Below are 18,971 nucleotides of genomic sequence, written 5' to 3' on the forward strand. Positions count from 1 at the left end.
CTCTGATGTTGTATGTGTTGGCTAACAGTGTTTACTTATATCTGGCCCTGATCAAGAGATTTCCTTGGATCAATAAGAGCCAACAGTCTCAGCATCCTGAGGAAGATTTATCTACCCACTGACATTTAATGTGACTTATTATAGGTGAAAGTGTTTTTCCTAATCATAGATGATAAAATGTATAACATGATTTAATCATTCAGGCATGTGTTTCTAAGTGAATATATTAGCTATGCTTATATGATTTTATCAAATAGCCAGAAACATTGAGTTTACCTATCCAGAAAATGGCATTTGTTTTCTTCAGTGACCTTAACATTATTCCTGATAGTCTTAAAGCTAGCACAAAAGGGAACTTAAAGCTAAAATAGCTAAAGTCAAAAATTAACAAACAAGTTACAAAATGGTCAAAATTATGTGTTTTGTTTACATGAAATGGTTAAACACAATCATCTGTGTACTGAAAAGTATAAAAGAGAAATATTATGTGCACTATGATTATCTTTACAGAATTCCAAACTTATCACAGAAAATAAGAAGGTGATTTAGTAGTATAGCACATTTAAGCTTATTTTGTATCTTGAAATACAATTAAAATATGTATTAAGTAGGTTCTGTTCTCTCATACATCTTATTCACATAGACAGGTGACTTTAAAGACATGTTATAATGTATATGACAATGTGAGTCTCTAGAAATGCCTCTTAGTACTGTACTATGTACATGCTATTTGAAATGGGTAAATGATTCTCTCAGATTTATTAAAACAATTTTCTTAACATCATTGCTTAGGATATTTGCTCTCAGTATTTTATCCTGCTCCATTTTTGTGATATAAGAAAAATCTTAGAAATCATAAAACCTTGTGCAGATCTACACACTAAATGATATCAACTTGATACATTCATTAATGTTATGTTCAACATCATTCTACCAGAAAATAAAGGCCGATAATGGTGGCTTTAAACATAACTGGAATTCTTTGTTAATATACTCTTGAAGGCATTGTCACATTGAATTAGCAAAGGTACAAGTCACACTTGTTTTCTAAAGCATTCAACAACTTCCTAATTAGGTTTGAACACTTTAATTTCTGGGAGGAAATCTTGAATTCTCAGGAGATCCTGAAAAGTATAAGCTCATACTCATTTGCAGAGAGACAATTTTTTAAAATCATGCATGTGTGTGTATCTATTGGCTTCTGTATTGAGGTATATTCATGTAATATTCATAGAGGCTAGAAAGTATCATATCCCTGTCAGTTACAAGCAATAATAAGGCACCATACATAGCTGGAAGAAATCAGACTCATTATTCTATGTAACAGCATGAACTACTCTTAACCCAAGTCATCTCTGCAGTCTCCTTAAAAGAAAAAGATCCTCACAGCTCTGGTAAGATAAAAATCATTTGATTAAGAGTTTTCAAAGCATCTACTGACAGATATACAGGTACTTTGTATCATTAGATGAGCAGGAATGAGCTAGTAAAATTTGTTTCTAATAGTCATACACAGAGTCATCACATGATGTCAAAATGTTAGATGACCAGCAATAAAATCTGGCATGACAAATTCTGCGTCATACCTGACTAACCAAGAAGTGCTTACACACCCAGATGGTACCAAAACAGGAACTATACTGAGTACATATAGAGAGCTCGAACTCCTGTCTGATGTTACCTTTCTTCTTCCAGCAGGACAATATCTCATTCTGCTCTGAAAATAGAAGTAAGTAGCACTCCTTTATTATGAGATCAAATTCCTAATGCCAATACATTTATAACTCAGCAACATGAAATTTTACACTTAATAATGCATGTGTGGTTGTTAACAAAAATCATATTAATATTTTTATTGAGATCAATTGTTTTTATTTAACCATATAAAGCAAAATACATCATTTATGCAGCTTTTTTATTATCTTGGAAATGCTTTTATACAGAGATAATGGGAATGAAACTTTTTAATTCTAAAACCAGAAATAATGTCTACAATTTTTTCCCAAGTAGTTTTGTTAGAGGTATCTTTTCTAAACCTATGATTTAGAAGTTAGGGATTTTATTTAAAGTATATTCTATACAATGATGTAAATGTTATAGAATATGGAGGAGGTGGTTCCCTTGCTAGTGATTTTAAATTGGTCAAAAGAACATTATAGCAGTGAGCATGAAAGGAATGTGCTATTGATGAACATAAGCAGAATATGTAACTTGTCCATAAAATACATTCAAGGCAAGCACAAAACAAAACATGTAATTTTTGTGGTCATAGGTGAATGTATTCTGGTGGCTTGTAGATTATTTACATGTATAATTGTGTATATATCTTATATGACAAAGCATATAGAACTTTGTGTTTGGGGATGACAAAAATGTTTCTGGAGAATATTGAGATATCACGAACTATTTAATGTCAATCAGAAATAAACTATGTGCTACTGGAGAAGATTATAATTCCACAAAGCATTTATGGACGTTTTCTTTTATGTGTCTAAATCATGAGTTCATCCAGTTTATATCTGAACTTACAGTGCCTGCCAATCTACCTAAACTGAAGTTGGATAAAAAGCAGTTGAAGTTACAATAAGTGTAAATCCCAAAAGGTATTAGATAATGGAATGCTAATTTATGAGAGGAAGGGTGAATTGCAGAAATGAGTGTCAAAAATTTCAAGAATTGCAGATCAGGCACAGTTTAGAACTTCAGTCCTACCGTCTAGCAAATTCCATAATGATTTCTAGCAGTTTAGCAGAACTTTGGTTCTCTGTTAACTGATTTCTACCTCAGCAAAACATGACAAAGCAAGCAATGTGGACATAACAAATTATATTGGAATTTAGGAAATATTACAGAGGATAATTGGAAGCCTGTGACTAGTTATAATCATGCTATTTTTCCTGTAATGCGCTCATCCTATGTACTTCTGCTGGGTTTTATTGACATAGTTCCATGTCTACATAACCTTTAAAGCATTTCAATCTCTGGCTTTCAGAACTGAAGGCTTTGAAGCCACATAGATGCTGCTGCTGCTACTTGAATTCTCGTAACTCCTCATTATTAAATCTCTAATACGGAGATGGCTCATGTGTGGAGTGAAATATTGAGTCACAGTATTTCCCATTAGGTTTTTATGAGATTGAGCTGAAGCCCACAGAGTGTCATATGACAACTGACACGAAGCACATTGTCACTATATCTATGTTATTGTGAGTCCCTAAGGTAGGACAAGGGGTGCCTTGACATATTTCATAAAAATTACTCACTTATGCATTGTATCCATCCCACATAGGACCTCGCTTATTAATTGTAGAATAAGAAAAAACTTTTCTTACTAGTTAGGGAAAATTGTTAAATAGTCATGTAAAAATCAAACTGTGAGTGCTGGCAAGGTGGCTCAGTAGACAATGCATCTGTTATACAAGCATTGGGGCTAGAGTTCAAATCACCACTGCCCAATGTAAAATTCATATGGGTATTGCTGCATGCTATTTATTTCAGTGTAGGCAGAAGGCTGAGATAGACTGGACCTGGAGCAAGTTATACAAATTGAGCAAGTCAGACCAACTAAAATGGTGAGCTCTGACCATTCTGAGCTCCATCATAGGGTGGAGAGCAATTGAGGAAGACACGCTCTGTCTGCCTTTGGTCTCTACATTTGAGCATACATACATACATACATACATACATACATACATACATACATACTTGTATACTTGCATACTAGCATACATTCAAATGTGTGTGTGTGTGCGTGTGTACGTGTGCATGTGTGTGTGTGTGTGTGTGTAGAGGGAGGATGAAGGTGTTTATAGACTACCATTAATAAGAGAATGTGTTGCAAGTTATTTAAATTGTTTCTTTCCTATTTTTGAGCATACAATTAATTTATCCTGCATTTACCATATGTGTAAAATAGGATGATGAAACTCTATGATTTTGGAGTTTTAGTCTTTACCAGACATTGACAGGAAGTGTGTTAATACACTGGACACATAAGCCAAGTTAAGGACATTGGCTGAAAAGTAGAGTAGAGTTGTGTGTGGTAGCATACAGATATGTGTCAACACTTGAAGATTCTGAGGCAAGGTTGTGAAATTGAAGCCAGACTGGGCTACGTAGTGAAATCTTGTTTCAAAAGGAAGTGAAAGAACTTTTAGTAAACAAACAACAAACAAACATTATATATCCTCAGTAGAGAACATTCTGGCTGGTTTTATGTTAACTTGATACAGCTAGGGTTACCTGAGAGGAAGAAATACCACTTGAGAAAACATTTCCAAAAGATTATGTTGTACGCAGGCAAATTCTTAGGAAATTTTCTCAATTACTGATTGAGGAGGAAGGCTCAACCCATTTTGTTTAGTGCCACTCCTGGGCCGGTGGCCCTAAGCTCTATAAGAAAACAAGCTAAGCAAATAATTGGGAGCAAACCAGTAACATTACCCAACCAAGGTGTCTGCATCAAACCTGCCTCTAGCTTCCTTCCGTGTTTGAGATTCTACTTTGGTTTCTCTCGGACTGTGGTTTGGGATATCTAAACCATATAAATCCTTTCCAAGTTGTTTGTGATCATGCTGTTTCATCACTGCAATAATAATAATAATCTAAGATATAAGATTTACCTAGGTTTTTACAAACATCAGACCTGACATGAGAGATATGGCACATTCTCACTTCTAATCAGAAGATGTGTTCAAAAGAATACATTTATGATGGGGTAGGAAACTCTTATCCAGAAAGGCCTTAGCCGTACCATCATAGTACCATGTTATGGTAATAATTAGAAGCTATTGATATTCTTAGAAAGACACAGAAAGAATTGCTAGACATCTAGAACCTGAAAAGAGGACCAACATAGATTTCAGTGTCTAGGAGGAGACTCTAATTGCTCAGAGCATTCACAGATGTGTTACTCAGAACTCCATGTACTAAACATCATAATGCTTATCTTTGTTTTCTTCTTTGTCGTCTAGCCATGGCATTAATGTTAGTGCTGTTGTTCCTGGCTGCTGTATTGCCCCCATCTCTTCTTCAAGATACCACTGATGAATGGGTAAGGCTTAGTATCTTCTCAGAACAATTTAGGCAGCTATGAAGGCTAACCTAGTAAGCCACTAGATCACTCTTCAAAGTTTTAAAAGACCAGAGTGTGTAGTAAGTCAAAGTATTCATTGATATTTCTAAGCAATTGACATTATCTTATGTCTGAGGCGAATAAACCTGTAGGTTTAATTACAGGTGAATATTAACCATGGTCAGTAAGGTTGGTTAAATTAAAATGATTAGGTTCATGTAATATCTAAATGAACAGGCATACATTCTTTACACAAAATATATATCAAAGAAAAGCCTGGAGAATAATAATAATAATAATAATAATAATAATAATAATAATAAATTTTGTATCAAGAACAATAGTATTTTTGCTATATAATTTAAATATATATTAACTTAAAATACCCTTTCCTTTTAATGTGGTCAAGAAATTAAAATTACAACGATATTTGAATTATATTTGTATTTGATTTTTCAGGTCTCTGGATTTATTTCCTGCAGCTTCTGTTCTAAGATTTGCTATTATTTTATTTAATCCATTTCAGTGTGCTCCCCACAGAAAATTCATGTTGAATTCCAAATGGCACAACTTCATCATATATATTTCTCTATCTCATTTTCATTGAGAGCGTTTCATTTCATTTGTCCATTTTCAATTTTGAAAGTTTGCTAGGGTTCATACTAAAAAGTACTTGCCTAGAGTGCATAAATCCTTGGAATTGATCCTCAGCAACACACACACACACACTCACACACACACACACACATGCACACTCTCTCTCTCTCTCTCTCTCTCTCACACACACACACACACACACACACACACACTGAGTTATGCACATCTACCATGCAAACAAATATACATGGGTCAAATATTAATTATTTATAATATCTTCTTATATTTGGATAATCCTAGCGAGACTTAGTTATCTTTTTAAATGGCAGAGTATGTAGGACAACAAAGATATTCCCCATCTGGTCAGAAAGCTACTAAAAGTCAAAAGCATTTCAGATTGCTGTGGTCCTCATGTTCTCTGCCCTGGGCATTGGAGACAACTGGAATTAATCAAGAATAGGGAGTGCCAGTAACTGGATAAACCTGTTTTGGAATAGAAATTATCTGTTATTTTTTTTTGTTACCATAACCAAATTAGTAATCATGACACTATTAACTAGGTGTTCACTCAAGTTGCTTATATATTGAGTTGCTTTCGTAAAATGCTTGTGTTTTACAGCTCCTTTGAAACATCTATTCTTTCTCCCTTCTTCCCTGACTCCTGGCTTCTGTCTCTCTTCTATTGGTATCCTTTTAGAAAGTTTCAAGATACAAATAGCAGAACAATTCAAAGTCATCTTTGATGAATGATGGTTTCTTTGAGAGTTACCATGAAGAACTGATTTCCTGTCACTCATTTCTGTTCCCCTGTCTTAATTTGTGATGTTGCAATTATTCGGTCATATTGCCTATCCAATATAAACCCTTTAACAATTTTTCTCCTCATACTTCCTTGTTTCTACTATCTCTTTAGAAAACATTACCATCGCCTGTTAAGAAAATAACAGCACACTCATTGTCTTGTGGAGTTTTTAGTTACCAAGGAAGGTAGCATAAAAAGCAGAAAATGGCGCCTTTCCCAGAAACCATAAATTTTGTCTTTAGAAAAGTAACAACAACCTTAAGTAGGGTTTTCACGTTAAAATGTAATATCTAAGGAGATATTCCTTAGTGAATAAGCACATTTACTGCTCTTGCAAAGTACTGTCTCTCTGGTTTCTATTATCTACCTCAAGTGGCTTATATCCACATGTAGCTTCAACTCAAAGGGATCTGCTACCCTCTTCTGGCCTCTACTGGCAACGTACACATTTACACAAATATATTCTTAATTGAAAACAAATTATTTTAGAAAATGGGTCCATTTTCTTTTACTTTTATAGGACTTTTAAAATTTACATTTCAAATTTTATTCCCTTTCTCAGTTCATGGACATAAGCCCTCATCCCATCCCCCTTCCACTCTTCTATAAGGGTGTTTCCCCCATCCACCTTCTCCGGCTACCCCTGACATTGCTCTTCACTGGGGGGGGGTTTCCAATCTTGACAGGGTCAAGGGCTTCTCCTTCCATTGGTACACAACAAGGCCATCCTCTGCTACATATGCTGCTGGAGCCCATGTATAGTCTTTGCATAGTGGTTTAGTCCCTGGGAGCTCTGGTTGGTTGGCATTGTTGTTCTTTTGAGGTTGCAAGCACCTTTAGCTCTTTCAATCCTTTCTCTAATTCCTCCAACATGGATCCCTTTCTCAGTTCAATGGTTTACTGATAGCATTCGCCTCTTATTTGTCATGCTCCAACTGTGTCTCTCAGGAGACATCTATATCCAGCTCCTGTCACCATGCAATTCTTAGCTTCATCAATCTTCTCTAGTTTTGGTGGCTATATATATATATATATGTCACATGTGGGGCAGGCTCTGAATGGCCATTTCTTCATACTCTGCTCCAAACTTTGTATCCATATCCCCTCTTGTGAATATTTTTTTCCTCATTTTAAGAAGGAATGAAGCATCTGTACTTTGATCATCCTTCTTCTTAACCTTCATGAGGTGTATGGATTGTACCTTGGGTAATTCGAGTGTTTAGGCTAATATCCACTTATCAGTGAGTGCATACCATGTGTGGTTTTTTTTGTGACTGGGTTACCTCACTCAGAATGATATTTTCTAGTTCCTCCATTTGTCTATGAATGTCATGAAGTTATAGACATTGTTTTTGATAGCTGAGTTGTACTCCATTGTGTTCAAGTACCACATTTTTCTGTATCCATTCCTCTGTTGAAGGGACTCTGGGTTTTTTCCAGCTTCCAGCTATTATAAATAAAGCTGCTATGAACATAGTGGAGCATGCATTTTTGTTGTATGTTGGAGCATCTTTTGGGTATATGCCCAGGAGTGATAAAGCTGGGTCCTCAGGTAGTTCAATGTCTAATTATCTGAGGAACCTCCAGATGGATTTCCAGAGTGGGTGAACCTGTTTGCAATCCCACCAACAATGGAGGAGTTTTCCTCTTTCCCCACATTCTTGACAGCATCTGTTGTCACATGAGTTTTTAATCTTAGCCACTCTGACTGGTGTGAGGTGGAATCTCAGTGTTGTTTTGATTTGCATTTCCCTGATGACTAAGGATGTTGAACATTTCTCTAGGTGCTTCTCAGCCATTCAACATTCCTCAGGTGAGAATTCTTTGTTTAGTTCTGTACCCAATTTTTAATAGGGTTATTTGGCTCTCTGGAGTCTACCTTCTTGAGTTCCTTGTATATTTTAGATATTAGCCCTCTGTCAGATGTAGGATTGGTAAACATCTTTTCCCAATCTGTTGGTTGCCATTTTGCCCTAATGACAGTGTCCTTTGCCTTACAGAAGCTTTGTAGTTTTATGAGGTCCCATTTGTCAATTCTTGATCTTAGAGCATAAAACATTGGTGTTTTGTTCAGGAAATTTTCTGCAGTGCCCATGTCTTCAAGAGTTTTCTCCACTTTTTCTTCTATTAGTTTGAGTGTATCTGGTTTTATGTGGAGGTCCTTGATGTAGTTGGACTTAAGCTTTGTACAGGGTGATATGAATGGGTCGATTTGCATTCTTCTATATCCTGACCTCCAGTTGAACCAGCATCATTTGTTGAAAATGCTCTTTTTTCCATTGGATGGTTTTAACTTCCTTGTCAAAGATCAAGTGACCATAGGTGCATGGGTTCATTTCTAGGTTTTCAATTCTATTCTTCTGATCTACCTGCTTGTCTCTGTACCAATACCATACACTTTTTATGCCTATTGCTTTGTAATACTGCTTGAAGTCAGGGATGGTGATTCCCCCAGAAGTTCTTTTATTTTTGAGTATAGTTTGTTCTATCCTAGGTTTGTTGTTATTCCAAATGAATTTGCAAATTGCTTTAACTCTCTGAAGAATTGAGTTGGAACTTTGATAGGGATTGCATTGAATCTATAGATTGCTTTTGGCAAAATGGCCATTTTTACTATATCAATCCTGCCAATCCCTGAACATGAGAGATCTTTCCATCTTCTGAGATCTTCAATTTCTTTCTTCAGAGACTTAAGTTCTTGGCATCCAGATCTTTCAGTTGCTTGGTTAGAGTCACACTGAGGTATTTTACATTATTTGGGACTATTGTGAACAGTGTCATTTCCTGTTTCTTAATGAATAAGGATTTTCTAGCAATAACTTAAAAACGTTCATTCTTTCTGTCTTAGAAATCACTAGCTATGAGAAATCCCTTGGCTCAAGGCATTCGTTGGTGACTTAAGAACATAAAACAACAGTTAGACATGGACATTTATCAAATAAGGGCAATACAGTGTGATTAAAGCTACACATGCAACACCTGCAGAAACTTGAGGGCACTAAGCACTGCAGGAAAGAGAAACGACTTATCCCAGCAGTAGCATAAAATGTATCTGAGGGTCTGTCCACCTCTATTTAAGTTATAACAACTTGCTCTATACTGTAAAAAAAGAGAGGATTTGAAGTATCCTTCTATCAGCAAGGAATTTTATATCTCTGCCAATTCACACTATCACTCTCCCCACTTGTCCCACACAAACACAAAAATGTAAAATTATTATCAGCTTCTAAATTTTAAAGCCAGCAATCCTCAAGCATTTTTCAAGAACCCTCTGCCTATAAATTGACATGGAGATTATATTTGATAAAACTCTTCACAGTGATTACAAAATCCTATTGCATATAAAATTTTCTTAGTGTAATAGATAATTGAATGCACATATGCAGTGTTTTAGACCTTCATTGTTTTATGAGCTTCCAAACTCCGTCAGAGTTTGACTATTTCAAAGGTTAATAATATATGTATTTCATGCCTTAACACTTCCTTGCTACAGCCTAATTGTATGCGATGACTTAAGTTTCCCTACCATGCATGACTATCATATGCTTTTCTTACATAAAAATTGACATTTGTAGCTGGAATAGAGTTTTTAAGTTTTTTTTTTTTTTACTTTTACTTTGGCATGCCATGAATTCATTCTTTATTCTCAATATTTTGTTTAAAATGTTTCTAATAAAAGGTAATGGATGTTCCTAATGTTTAGTTTCAAGGTCAATGACTAATATTGTCTGAGCACTTTAATAATGATCTTCATTCACCTTAGCCACCATTCTCACCATTTTATGTAACCTTATCACACACTAATGTGACTTTCATTTCATTTCCCTTTAGGATAGAGATCTTGAGAATTTGTCAACCACTAAACTGTCAGTCCAAGAAGAGATCATAAACAAGCACAACCAATTGAGACGAACGGTTTCTCCGTCTGGTAGTGACTTACTAAGAGTGGTGAGAGCTCATGTCAGGACAGTGCATTTGTAGAGCTGTGTTTGGAGCCTGCTGATTGCACATGACTTCTCTTGTGTGGTTTAAAAGGGTCTGGCTCAATTTTAGCCTCTATTTAAGAAAAATATACTTACTGCTTTATGTTCATGAGTATCTGTGTATGTTTGTGTGTCTATATATTCTGACATATATTTCAGAGTTCTTTCTCTCCTTCTATGTTTTCAGCCATGATACGATTAGAATAGAATTTATTAAATTCTCTTTATAACAGTGATTCATTGATGTTATGGAGCTGTACCGACTAAAGTTACAGAACTAAAAATAAATCTTTTGACTTAGTTTAGTGACAAGGCACTGTGTTATTGTCTTTCTCTCTCTTACTATAGGGTCAGGACATCTCTACTTTATGATTTTTCATCTAAACCGTCTTCTGTCTTGGATTCAGATCCAAAGTCTATATTTCTCTCTCTCTCTCTCTTTTTTTTTTTCCGGAGGTGAGGACCGAACCCAGGGCCTTGCGCTTGCTTGGCAAGCTCTCTACCACTAAATCCCCAACCCCCTATATTTCTTTTAAATTCATTCAATGTATAAAATTGAAACTAGCATTAATGAAGCAACTTTTTACAGGTATAAAACTAGTCTTAGTACTTCCCCATAGTAGTGTTACTTGTAGCAGTTCTGTAAAATATTTATGGTTCTTGTTTTGATTTCAGGAAGTCATTAGACCATTAAATATTTTACAGTTTTTACTGTGACATCAAAGGGAGACTGTGGGTGAGAGGGCATGGGAGGATGAGTAGGATCTGGAAGATGGAGAAGAAAAGCATGCAAAAATAATCTTATTATGAATGGCACAATGAAAGTTGATAATATATATGCTAACATACAATTTAGATATATACTCTATTGTATATAAATTATGATGAAAGAAGTCAAATGGTGCCTACAGAAATCTCGCAATGATCTAAGCCAGTCCTACCAGCCTGCCTGAAAAGACAATGTGCCTTTGAGGTTTGCATTATTTTACAGCTATCTTCTTTCCTTTTTCTCTTTAGGAATGGGACCATGATGCTTATGTGAACGCTCAGAAATGGGCAAACAGGTGCATTTACAATCACAGTCCTCTACAACACAGGACAACCAGTATGTAAACTCAAATTCACTTACATATGAATGGATAGTAAAACAGGAGGGTCCAGTTTCTGGTATTGTGCTAACAAAAAGTTTCAAAGGAAACACCTATTCTGATACTGACTTTTAAAAACGTTGAAGATCTCAGGACCAGGATGGTTCAGAAAGGCTCTGTCTTGTGCTTATTGGGTGTTTTATATTTTACACAAACTGTCTCCCACAATTCCAGCTTTGTGTCTTATAACTAGATTACAAGTAAAACAAGGTAGGGAATCATCTTGTTCTCTCCTTTAAAGATTAAAATCGCTGTCTGGATAAAACTAGTTACTAATTAAATTAATATGACAGGGATTTGAAATTAGAATCTCCTTTTAATTTTATCCTATTATTTTTATTTATATGCATATGTGTCTTGTGTATATATGCACATGTACAAGTACAGAAGAGTGCCTCGAGAGAGCAGAAGGCAGCACTGGATTTTTAGTAGCTGAAGGTAGAGCAGTTATAACCCATCCTATATGGATGCCACAAGTTGAATTACAGTCTGTTACAGTAGCAGGATCTGCTCTTATCTGATGAGCTGTTTTTCCAGCCCTCTGAAATTAGAATTTCTAAATTACCGTCATTTAAGCTAGCCTCTTATCTGGTTTTAGTTTGTTTTCTTCTTTTTGTTTTTATATTGTTTATTTTGAGTCTGGGGTTCTCTCTGTATACCTGGCTGTTCTGGAACAAACTCTGTAGACTAGGCTAGCCTTGAACTCATAGAGATCTGCCTGCCTCTGCTTCTAGATTTCTGGGATTAAAGGCATATACCACCATACTTGGCTCACGTACATTACCTTATGATGTGGCTTGTTTACTTGTACAACATATAATTTAGATTATAAAGAGCACCAGTGGAAGGGGAAGCCCTCGGTCCTGCTAAGACTGAACCCCCAGTGAACTAGACTGTTGGGGGGAGGGGGACAATGGGGGGAGGGTGGGGAGGGGAACACCGATAAGAAAGGGGAGGGGGGAGGGGGATGTTTGCCCGGAAACTGGGAAAGGGAATAACACTCGAAATGTATATAAGAAATACTCAAGTTAATAATAAAAAAAATGTATTTAATCTGAGCAGTCAATTCTTCATTTTTCTCAAGAAATATCAAATATTCTCATTACCTTTCATTACTTCCTTTACTGTTTTTGGTTGAGTGTGATACAAGTCTCATTGTATCATCCAGGATGTCCTCAAACACATAATCTTCCAATGTCGGCTTCCTAAATGCTGGAATTGTGTATGTGTGTATGTGTGTGTGTATGTGTGTGTGTGTTTAAGAGAGCAGCGTGTATGTGTCAAACTCTGTCTTCAATTTTGGTGACAGCCACTTATGTACACTCTCTGTGGTTGAAAATTATATTAAGTTAAAAATAAATTATAAGACAATCTTTACATCAGGAAATATAAATATTATGAGAAAATAAGGAAATGGACTATGAGATGTAATAGTTATTGAAACATTAGAAATGGTAATCTCTGGATGAATTTGAACATAATTTAATCATCCATTTTTAAGGTTGTACTTCTTAGCTATTAATATTTTAATAATATAATGGTTGCAAAGTTTAAATAAAATGCTTTAATATTCAGTTAAAGTATAAAAATAATTTTGAATTTGCAGAGATTATGAAAGATACTAAACTATTATTGGGTGTTAAAAGTTGGTTTCCCCCCATTCTTGGAAGAATATTTAGCTCATGAAATTTCAATTTTCTAATTAAGGCATTACCTATGAACTTCAAAACTATTGTTCCTTCTGTTTTGATTGCTCTGTACTTGTAGTTTTTAAGTAATGAGTATAAAGAAGTCTTGCACAAAGCAATAATGCTAAATATGCAACATTTCACATAAAAATCTCTAGTTAGAAGAGGAGAAAAATTAAAAATCTTTTCTAAGAGTACAAATCAACATTTGTTACATATGAGACACACACACATACACACACACACACACACACACACACACACACACACAGAGAAATATACTCCTCCAAACATATTCACATAGGTATGAAGAATTTAATGTGTTAATGAGTCAATCCAAGTAGAGAAGCTACTGAAAAAAAAAAAGACTTCCTTATCTATTCAGTTTATATGGTGTTCAGCCCACACATTGTATATCTGTGGCTACTGTTCAGATGAATGATCAAGTCTGAAGCATGCCTCTTCTGAAATAACCAAAAGTAATATGAGCAAGGTCTTTAAAGAACAGGAATTCTGTTTTGTATAGACTCCAACTCTTCCCCTCTCTCTCTCTCTCTCTCTCTCTCTCTCTCTCTCTCTCTCTCTCTCTCTCTCTCTCTCTCTGTGTGTGTGTGTGTGTGTGTGTGAGTGTGTGTGTGTGTTTTCCTGCTGACTTAATGAATGTTCTATTTTTTCCTACAGCATTAAAATGTGGTGAGAATTTGTTCATGGCAAATTACCCTGCATCGTGGTCTTCTGTAATCCAAGATTGGTATGATGAATCCCTTGATTTTGTCTTTGGTTTCGGCCCAAAAAAAGTTGGTGTTAAAGTCGGACACTATACTCAGGTAAGACAACATATTTCCTCCGTGAGTGAGAGGCAAGAAAATGTTTTGAAGTACTTGACCAGGGCTGTACCTCAGCTTTGTGTGGCTCTTGAAAATGGGAACAGTCTTCCTGAAGTTTTCTCTCCAGACCCCTTGACAGCGGATTTGCAGACAAATCAGGTGACTGCTTTAGCAAGGATTATACAACTATGCCTCAATCCTGGTTGCTGTCCAATAGGGCCTACCAAAGAAAGCTAAGAGAGAAAGTGTTATGGGGATCCTGAATGGCTGATTGGAGAGAAGATCCAGATATTATATAGGCAGATATCTTAGTCAAGGGTGTTGTTGTTGTTGTTGTTGTTGTTGTTGTTTATTTGTTTAGGGTTTTGTTTTGTTTTTTTCTTTTTTGCTCTGATAAAATATCATGAGAAAAAAACAAACACGGGAGGAAAGGATTTATTTGGCTTATACTTTCACATTGCTGTTCATCCCTTAATGAATTGAGGACAAGAATTCAGACCTGGCAAGAGGAGCTGATACAGATGCCATGGGGGGTGCTACTTACTTCTATGCCTTCTATACCTTGCTTAACCCACTTTCTTATAGAATTCAGGACCACCAACCCTGGGATGTCCCCACCTACAATAGTCTGGGCAGTCCCTCATTGATCAGTAACTATATGCCTCCATGTCTTTCTCAGGGAGGCTTTTTCTCACCTGAAGATCCTTCTTGTCCAATGACCTGGTCAAGTTGCTACACAAAACTCACCAGTACCACTGTCCCTTGTTAAGCTGACACAAAAACACATAACTCACTTTTAAGCCACAAACTTTCTATTCTTATTCATCCCCTGAATCTTACATTAAAACATAAGTAACTTAAAAGGTCCCACAGTTTTTACAAATTCAAAAGCATTAAAATTTCAATCACTTTAAAATATCCATCTTGCTGAAAAATCAAAAATCTCTTCAAAATATTTAAAGACTTTCAGTTGTGCATGGCAATAAAAATCAAAATTAAATAAAATACATGTTTCAAGAGGGAAGAAGCAGCGCATGGACATAATATGAACCATAAAACAACTACACCCAAGAGTATAAATTACTCAATGTCTAGTGTCTAGGATCCAGATATGATCTTGGGCTCCTCCAAATGGCTTATGTCACCTCTTCCCTGTGGCACACACAGCTTGTCTTCAAGGCTCCAGATAGCTCCAATTTATTGATTCTGCTATCACTGGTGGTAGTTACATGGTACCTTCAAAATGCTGAGGTCTTCTGCTGGTACTAAGCCTCAAATTCATTTCATGATCTCTTCAGTCCTGGGCCTTAAACTGCCACTGTGACTGCAGCTTCCTCAGTGGTCTCTCCTGATCGCTTACAGTGGCAACCTTTAGTTACTCTCCATGACCCTTTCATGCCTTCAAACTAGTACCATTTGTGTGACTCTTTTACATTACCAACTACAGCTGCTAGTAAAAGGTACAACGTTGGCCATATCTGGAACACAGCTTCTCTGTGCACTCAGGAAACACTTCCCAGTAGGTTCACCTCAGTGATGCTAGTCTCTTCTTAATCACCCCTATTCACATCTCCAGATAACCCATATCAGTGGATGCTGAAACACAAAGGCTTACTTTAGTAGTTGTGGTGTCTTGTTCATGACTGCTGATTTTTCAGTTCCAGCTAACGACAACCACAGTATCTTAAAGCAAAATAGAAGATGGCCCTAATAGAATCTTTTTTTTTTTATTAACTTGAGAATCTTTAATCTTCCATTTGAAATTTAACACACCAGGCCTCCCTCTTCTGTACTGTTCAACATTCCAAGCTCCAAAATCTTCCCACAGATCTCTTAATATACAATGGATCTTCTAACTCAAAGTTTCAAAGTCCTTCTACAGTTCTTTCAAAAACATGGTCAAGGATGTCACAGCAATACCCCACTATGATGGTACCAAAATTTGCAATAATCAGGGTTCTATAGAATCATGTAACTTGTGGACAAATTCTCTCTCTCACTCTCTCTCTCTCTCTCTCTCTCTCTCTCTCTCTCTCTCTCTCTCTTTCTCTCTTCCTTGCATTTACATGAGATATTAAAACGACATGGTTAAAAGGACACTGCTACCTCTTCTAAATTTACAATGCATTTGTGGTTGTATGAGTGTATGAGAAATAGTTATATCTTAATCGACATTATTATGACCTGATTATTTTTCATGCATTTGTAGTTGTGTGAGGGACAGTCTTATCTTATTAGGCATTATTGTCACCTAGTTATTTTCATTTGGACATGAAATATGATTTTTGTCAAAATAACAAGGGGTGGATTATGATGGATATTCTTGGTTGCCAACTTGACTATATCTGGAATGAACTACAGCCCAAAATGGACAAAGACCTCTTGTCTTGATCTGGAGGCCAGAAGACAATATGTCTTTTATCAGGAGCTTGAAGCTGGAAGACACAAGCTTTTGATGCAGATCTTGAGGTGGGATGACAGACACTTTTGATCTGTTTCAACACATACCTTTAATGCAGATATCGAGGCACATCTTTAATCTGGGACATACCTTCTGCTGGAGACCTATATAAGACAAAGGAAGAAGGAAGAGTTCATTCATTCCTCACCTGATTGTACTTCCTTGTCCAGCACATCTACTGAAGCCTACTTCTTTAGGATTCTGGCTTATACAGAAGGCTTGCTGAACTATGCAGCCTTGTAGAACTGAGCAACTACTAGATTTTTGGACTTTCCATTTACAGATGGTTATTGTTTTATTAGTTGAATTGCAGCCTATAAGGCTTTCCAATGCAAATGAACATTCATTTCATAATATAGCAGGAAGCAACTCCAAGTCCTTGATCCGATCAAATTCTCCAGGCTAAGATACTTGAGCTTAAACCTGGTTTCAGGAAGGAACCAGGAAATTCAAAGTCACCTCTCCACATACAAGCACTCACCACTTACGACTTTCAGGAAATAGACATAATTACTGGTTTCACCAGTAGGATTTGCAAGTCGGTCATGATCCCTGTCCACATGGGAAGGAAGAAGCTCATGGCCATGAACTAGAGTCCAACTGAAAACCTCTTTTGTGATTCTGGGAAAAATTCATGGTCACTTTGATGGCTGACTAAGAATTGACCTGACATCCACCAGGTTAAGCTCTTGTAGTTTAATGTCACATGCCTGGAAGGTCGGAAACAGAGAAATTGTACATCTCACCAGGGTCCTCCAGGTATCCATGGACTCCTTGATGTCTTTCGTTATGACCTGAAGATCATTGGCCTCAGCACAGCGTTCTGCATTCTCATCATCTTGGAAACTGTCAAAAATGTATTTAAAGAACACCAGAGTCTCTGAGATTGGCTTGAAGCAGTTGTTAGCCTCCCTAATCTCCCGAGGTGCTTCCTGTAAGCTTTGCTGAAGTAGCTGACTAAGATCAGGCTCTGAAGGCTCTTTTAACATTTGTAATCTGATTGATACATAATTTAAGTATGTCTAGAAGGCATATAGAAACAAAGTAAACAAAAGGTGTTTAATTTTACATTTATAATTTTTTCTTCACATTATTTTCCTCTCTGACACATGCTTCATATTCATCTCTGGGTGTATAGGTTGTTTGGAATTCAACTTTCCTGGTTGCATGTGGAGTTGCTGAATGCCCTGACCAACCATTGAAATACTTTTATGTTTGTCACTATTGTCCTGGGTAAGTACGCACATTAGAGTTCATTTTGACCAACATCAAATGCAGTTTACCATTTTTAATTATGGTGGTGTAAAAACAGATTAAAGATATATATTATACAAGGAAAGTGAAATACAAACTTTTAAATATACAAAGAAAGAAGCTACTGGAATCTATCCAGCTGTCTAGCCAAATAAGAAGCATCTGAAAAGTAGGAGATTCAGATATTTAATGAAAAGAAACAAGTGACAGCTCGTGTAAAACTTTGTCTTTTCTATTTTTAGATTGCTCATAGACTCTATATGCTGTGTTCTACATATAAAGAAACAGTTCTGCTGTAAACACTTGGACTGTGTGTGTGAGCACATGCACGCGCGCGCGCACGCACACACACACCCACACACACACACATACACACACATACACACACACACACACACACACACACACACACACTCACACCCACCCGCCATCCCCCATACATATGCCACCTTTGGTAGCATGAAGAATCTGACTTCTTTGCATTTTCACATGAAAATCAGTGAAGTGATAATTTTACTTAGGCACAGTCCAGCCACTATCAGAGTATTGCTACCTTCAGATTACATATTTTTTTATAAAACTTAATAATTACTAACATCATTTTTATAAGAATAAAATCTCATACCTTCCTGGTACCTTCAGACAAGACCAAACCTTCATAAGCATAGGGTTTTTCACAACTAAGTTCTTGATATTCAACCTGTCATCTTGGTGACATGTTCTATATTACAGGATTTATGGCTTTTTTCTGTATCTACCTCACTTATAAAAGTAGCTTTTACATATAACCAGTACCCTGTATTGCACTGCCTTACAAATTTTCCAGGTTTATCAACAAAAGGAGAGCGTGTTTCAACATTATAATGTCTGTAGAAATTTAAACTCTTATTTTTCATATTTCAGCTAAATGAATGGATTACTTATCTCCTTATATCTTTTTCATCTGTATCTGAATACTCTTAGGAAATTTTGTTTTTTTGTTATGGTATAGCTACAGCTTTTAACAACAGTACAAATATATATATATATAATATACATATATACATATGAATTATTCATATATGGCTATATCTCTAAATCTATCTATCTATCAATCTATAATAATTTTGTGATATATGAAAGCATTAGTGTGTAAAA

The 18,971-nt window shown here is 36.1% G+C and overlaps 1 protein-coding gene and 1 long non-coding RNA gene across 3 annotated transcripts in view; one reads left to right on the forward strand and one right to left on the reverse strand.

Annotated features, from left to right (window-relative positions):
- Nucleotides 1–18,971, forward strand: part of Crisp3 (cysteine-rich secretory protein 3) — a 40,615-nt gene that overhangs the window by 17,162 nt on the left and 4,482 nt on the right. The window contains exons 2-7 of one of the 2 annotated variants that reach the window (NM_022859.2): nucleotides 1,699–1,729; nucleotides 4,974–5,053; nucleotides 10,305–10,421; nucleotides 11,474–11,561; nucleotides 13,974–14,119; nucleotides 17,719–17,813. In NM_022859.2, coding sequence (NP_074050.1) covers nucleotides 4,976–5,053; nucleotides 10,305–10,421; nucleotides 11,474–11,561; nucleotides 13,974–14,119; nucleotides 17,719–17,813 — 524 coding nt within the window. In that variant the 5' untranslated portion in view covers nucleotides 1,699–1,729; nucleotides 4,974–4,975. Of the gene's footprint in view, nucleotides 1–1,660; nucleotides 1,730–4,973; nucleotides 5,054–10,304; nucleotides 10,422–11,473; nucleotides 11,562–13,973; nucleotides 14,120–17,718; nucleotides 17,814–18,971 lie in introns of those variants that run through there. The other variant, XM_063267694.1, reaches the window with a different exon arrangement.
- Nucleotides 13,826–18,824, reverse strand: LOC120094644 (uncharacterized). The gene is made up of 2 exons (XR_010054733.1): nucleotides 17,327–18,824; nucleotides 13,826–16,684 (listed from the first exon to the last, which is right to left on the reverse strand). It is a non-coding gene; the product is annotated as an uncharacterized LOC120094644 (long non-coding RNA).

The sequence above is a fragment of the Rattus norvegicus genome, chromosome 9 (genome assembly GCF_036323735.1).
Source record: "Rattus norvegicus strain BN/NHsdMcwi chromosome 9, GRCr8, whole genome shotgun sequence".
Classification (NCBI taxonomy): Eukaryota; Metazoa; Chordata; class Mammalia; order Rodentia; family Muridae; genus Rattus; species Rattus norvegicus.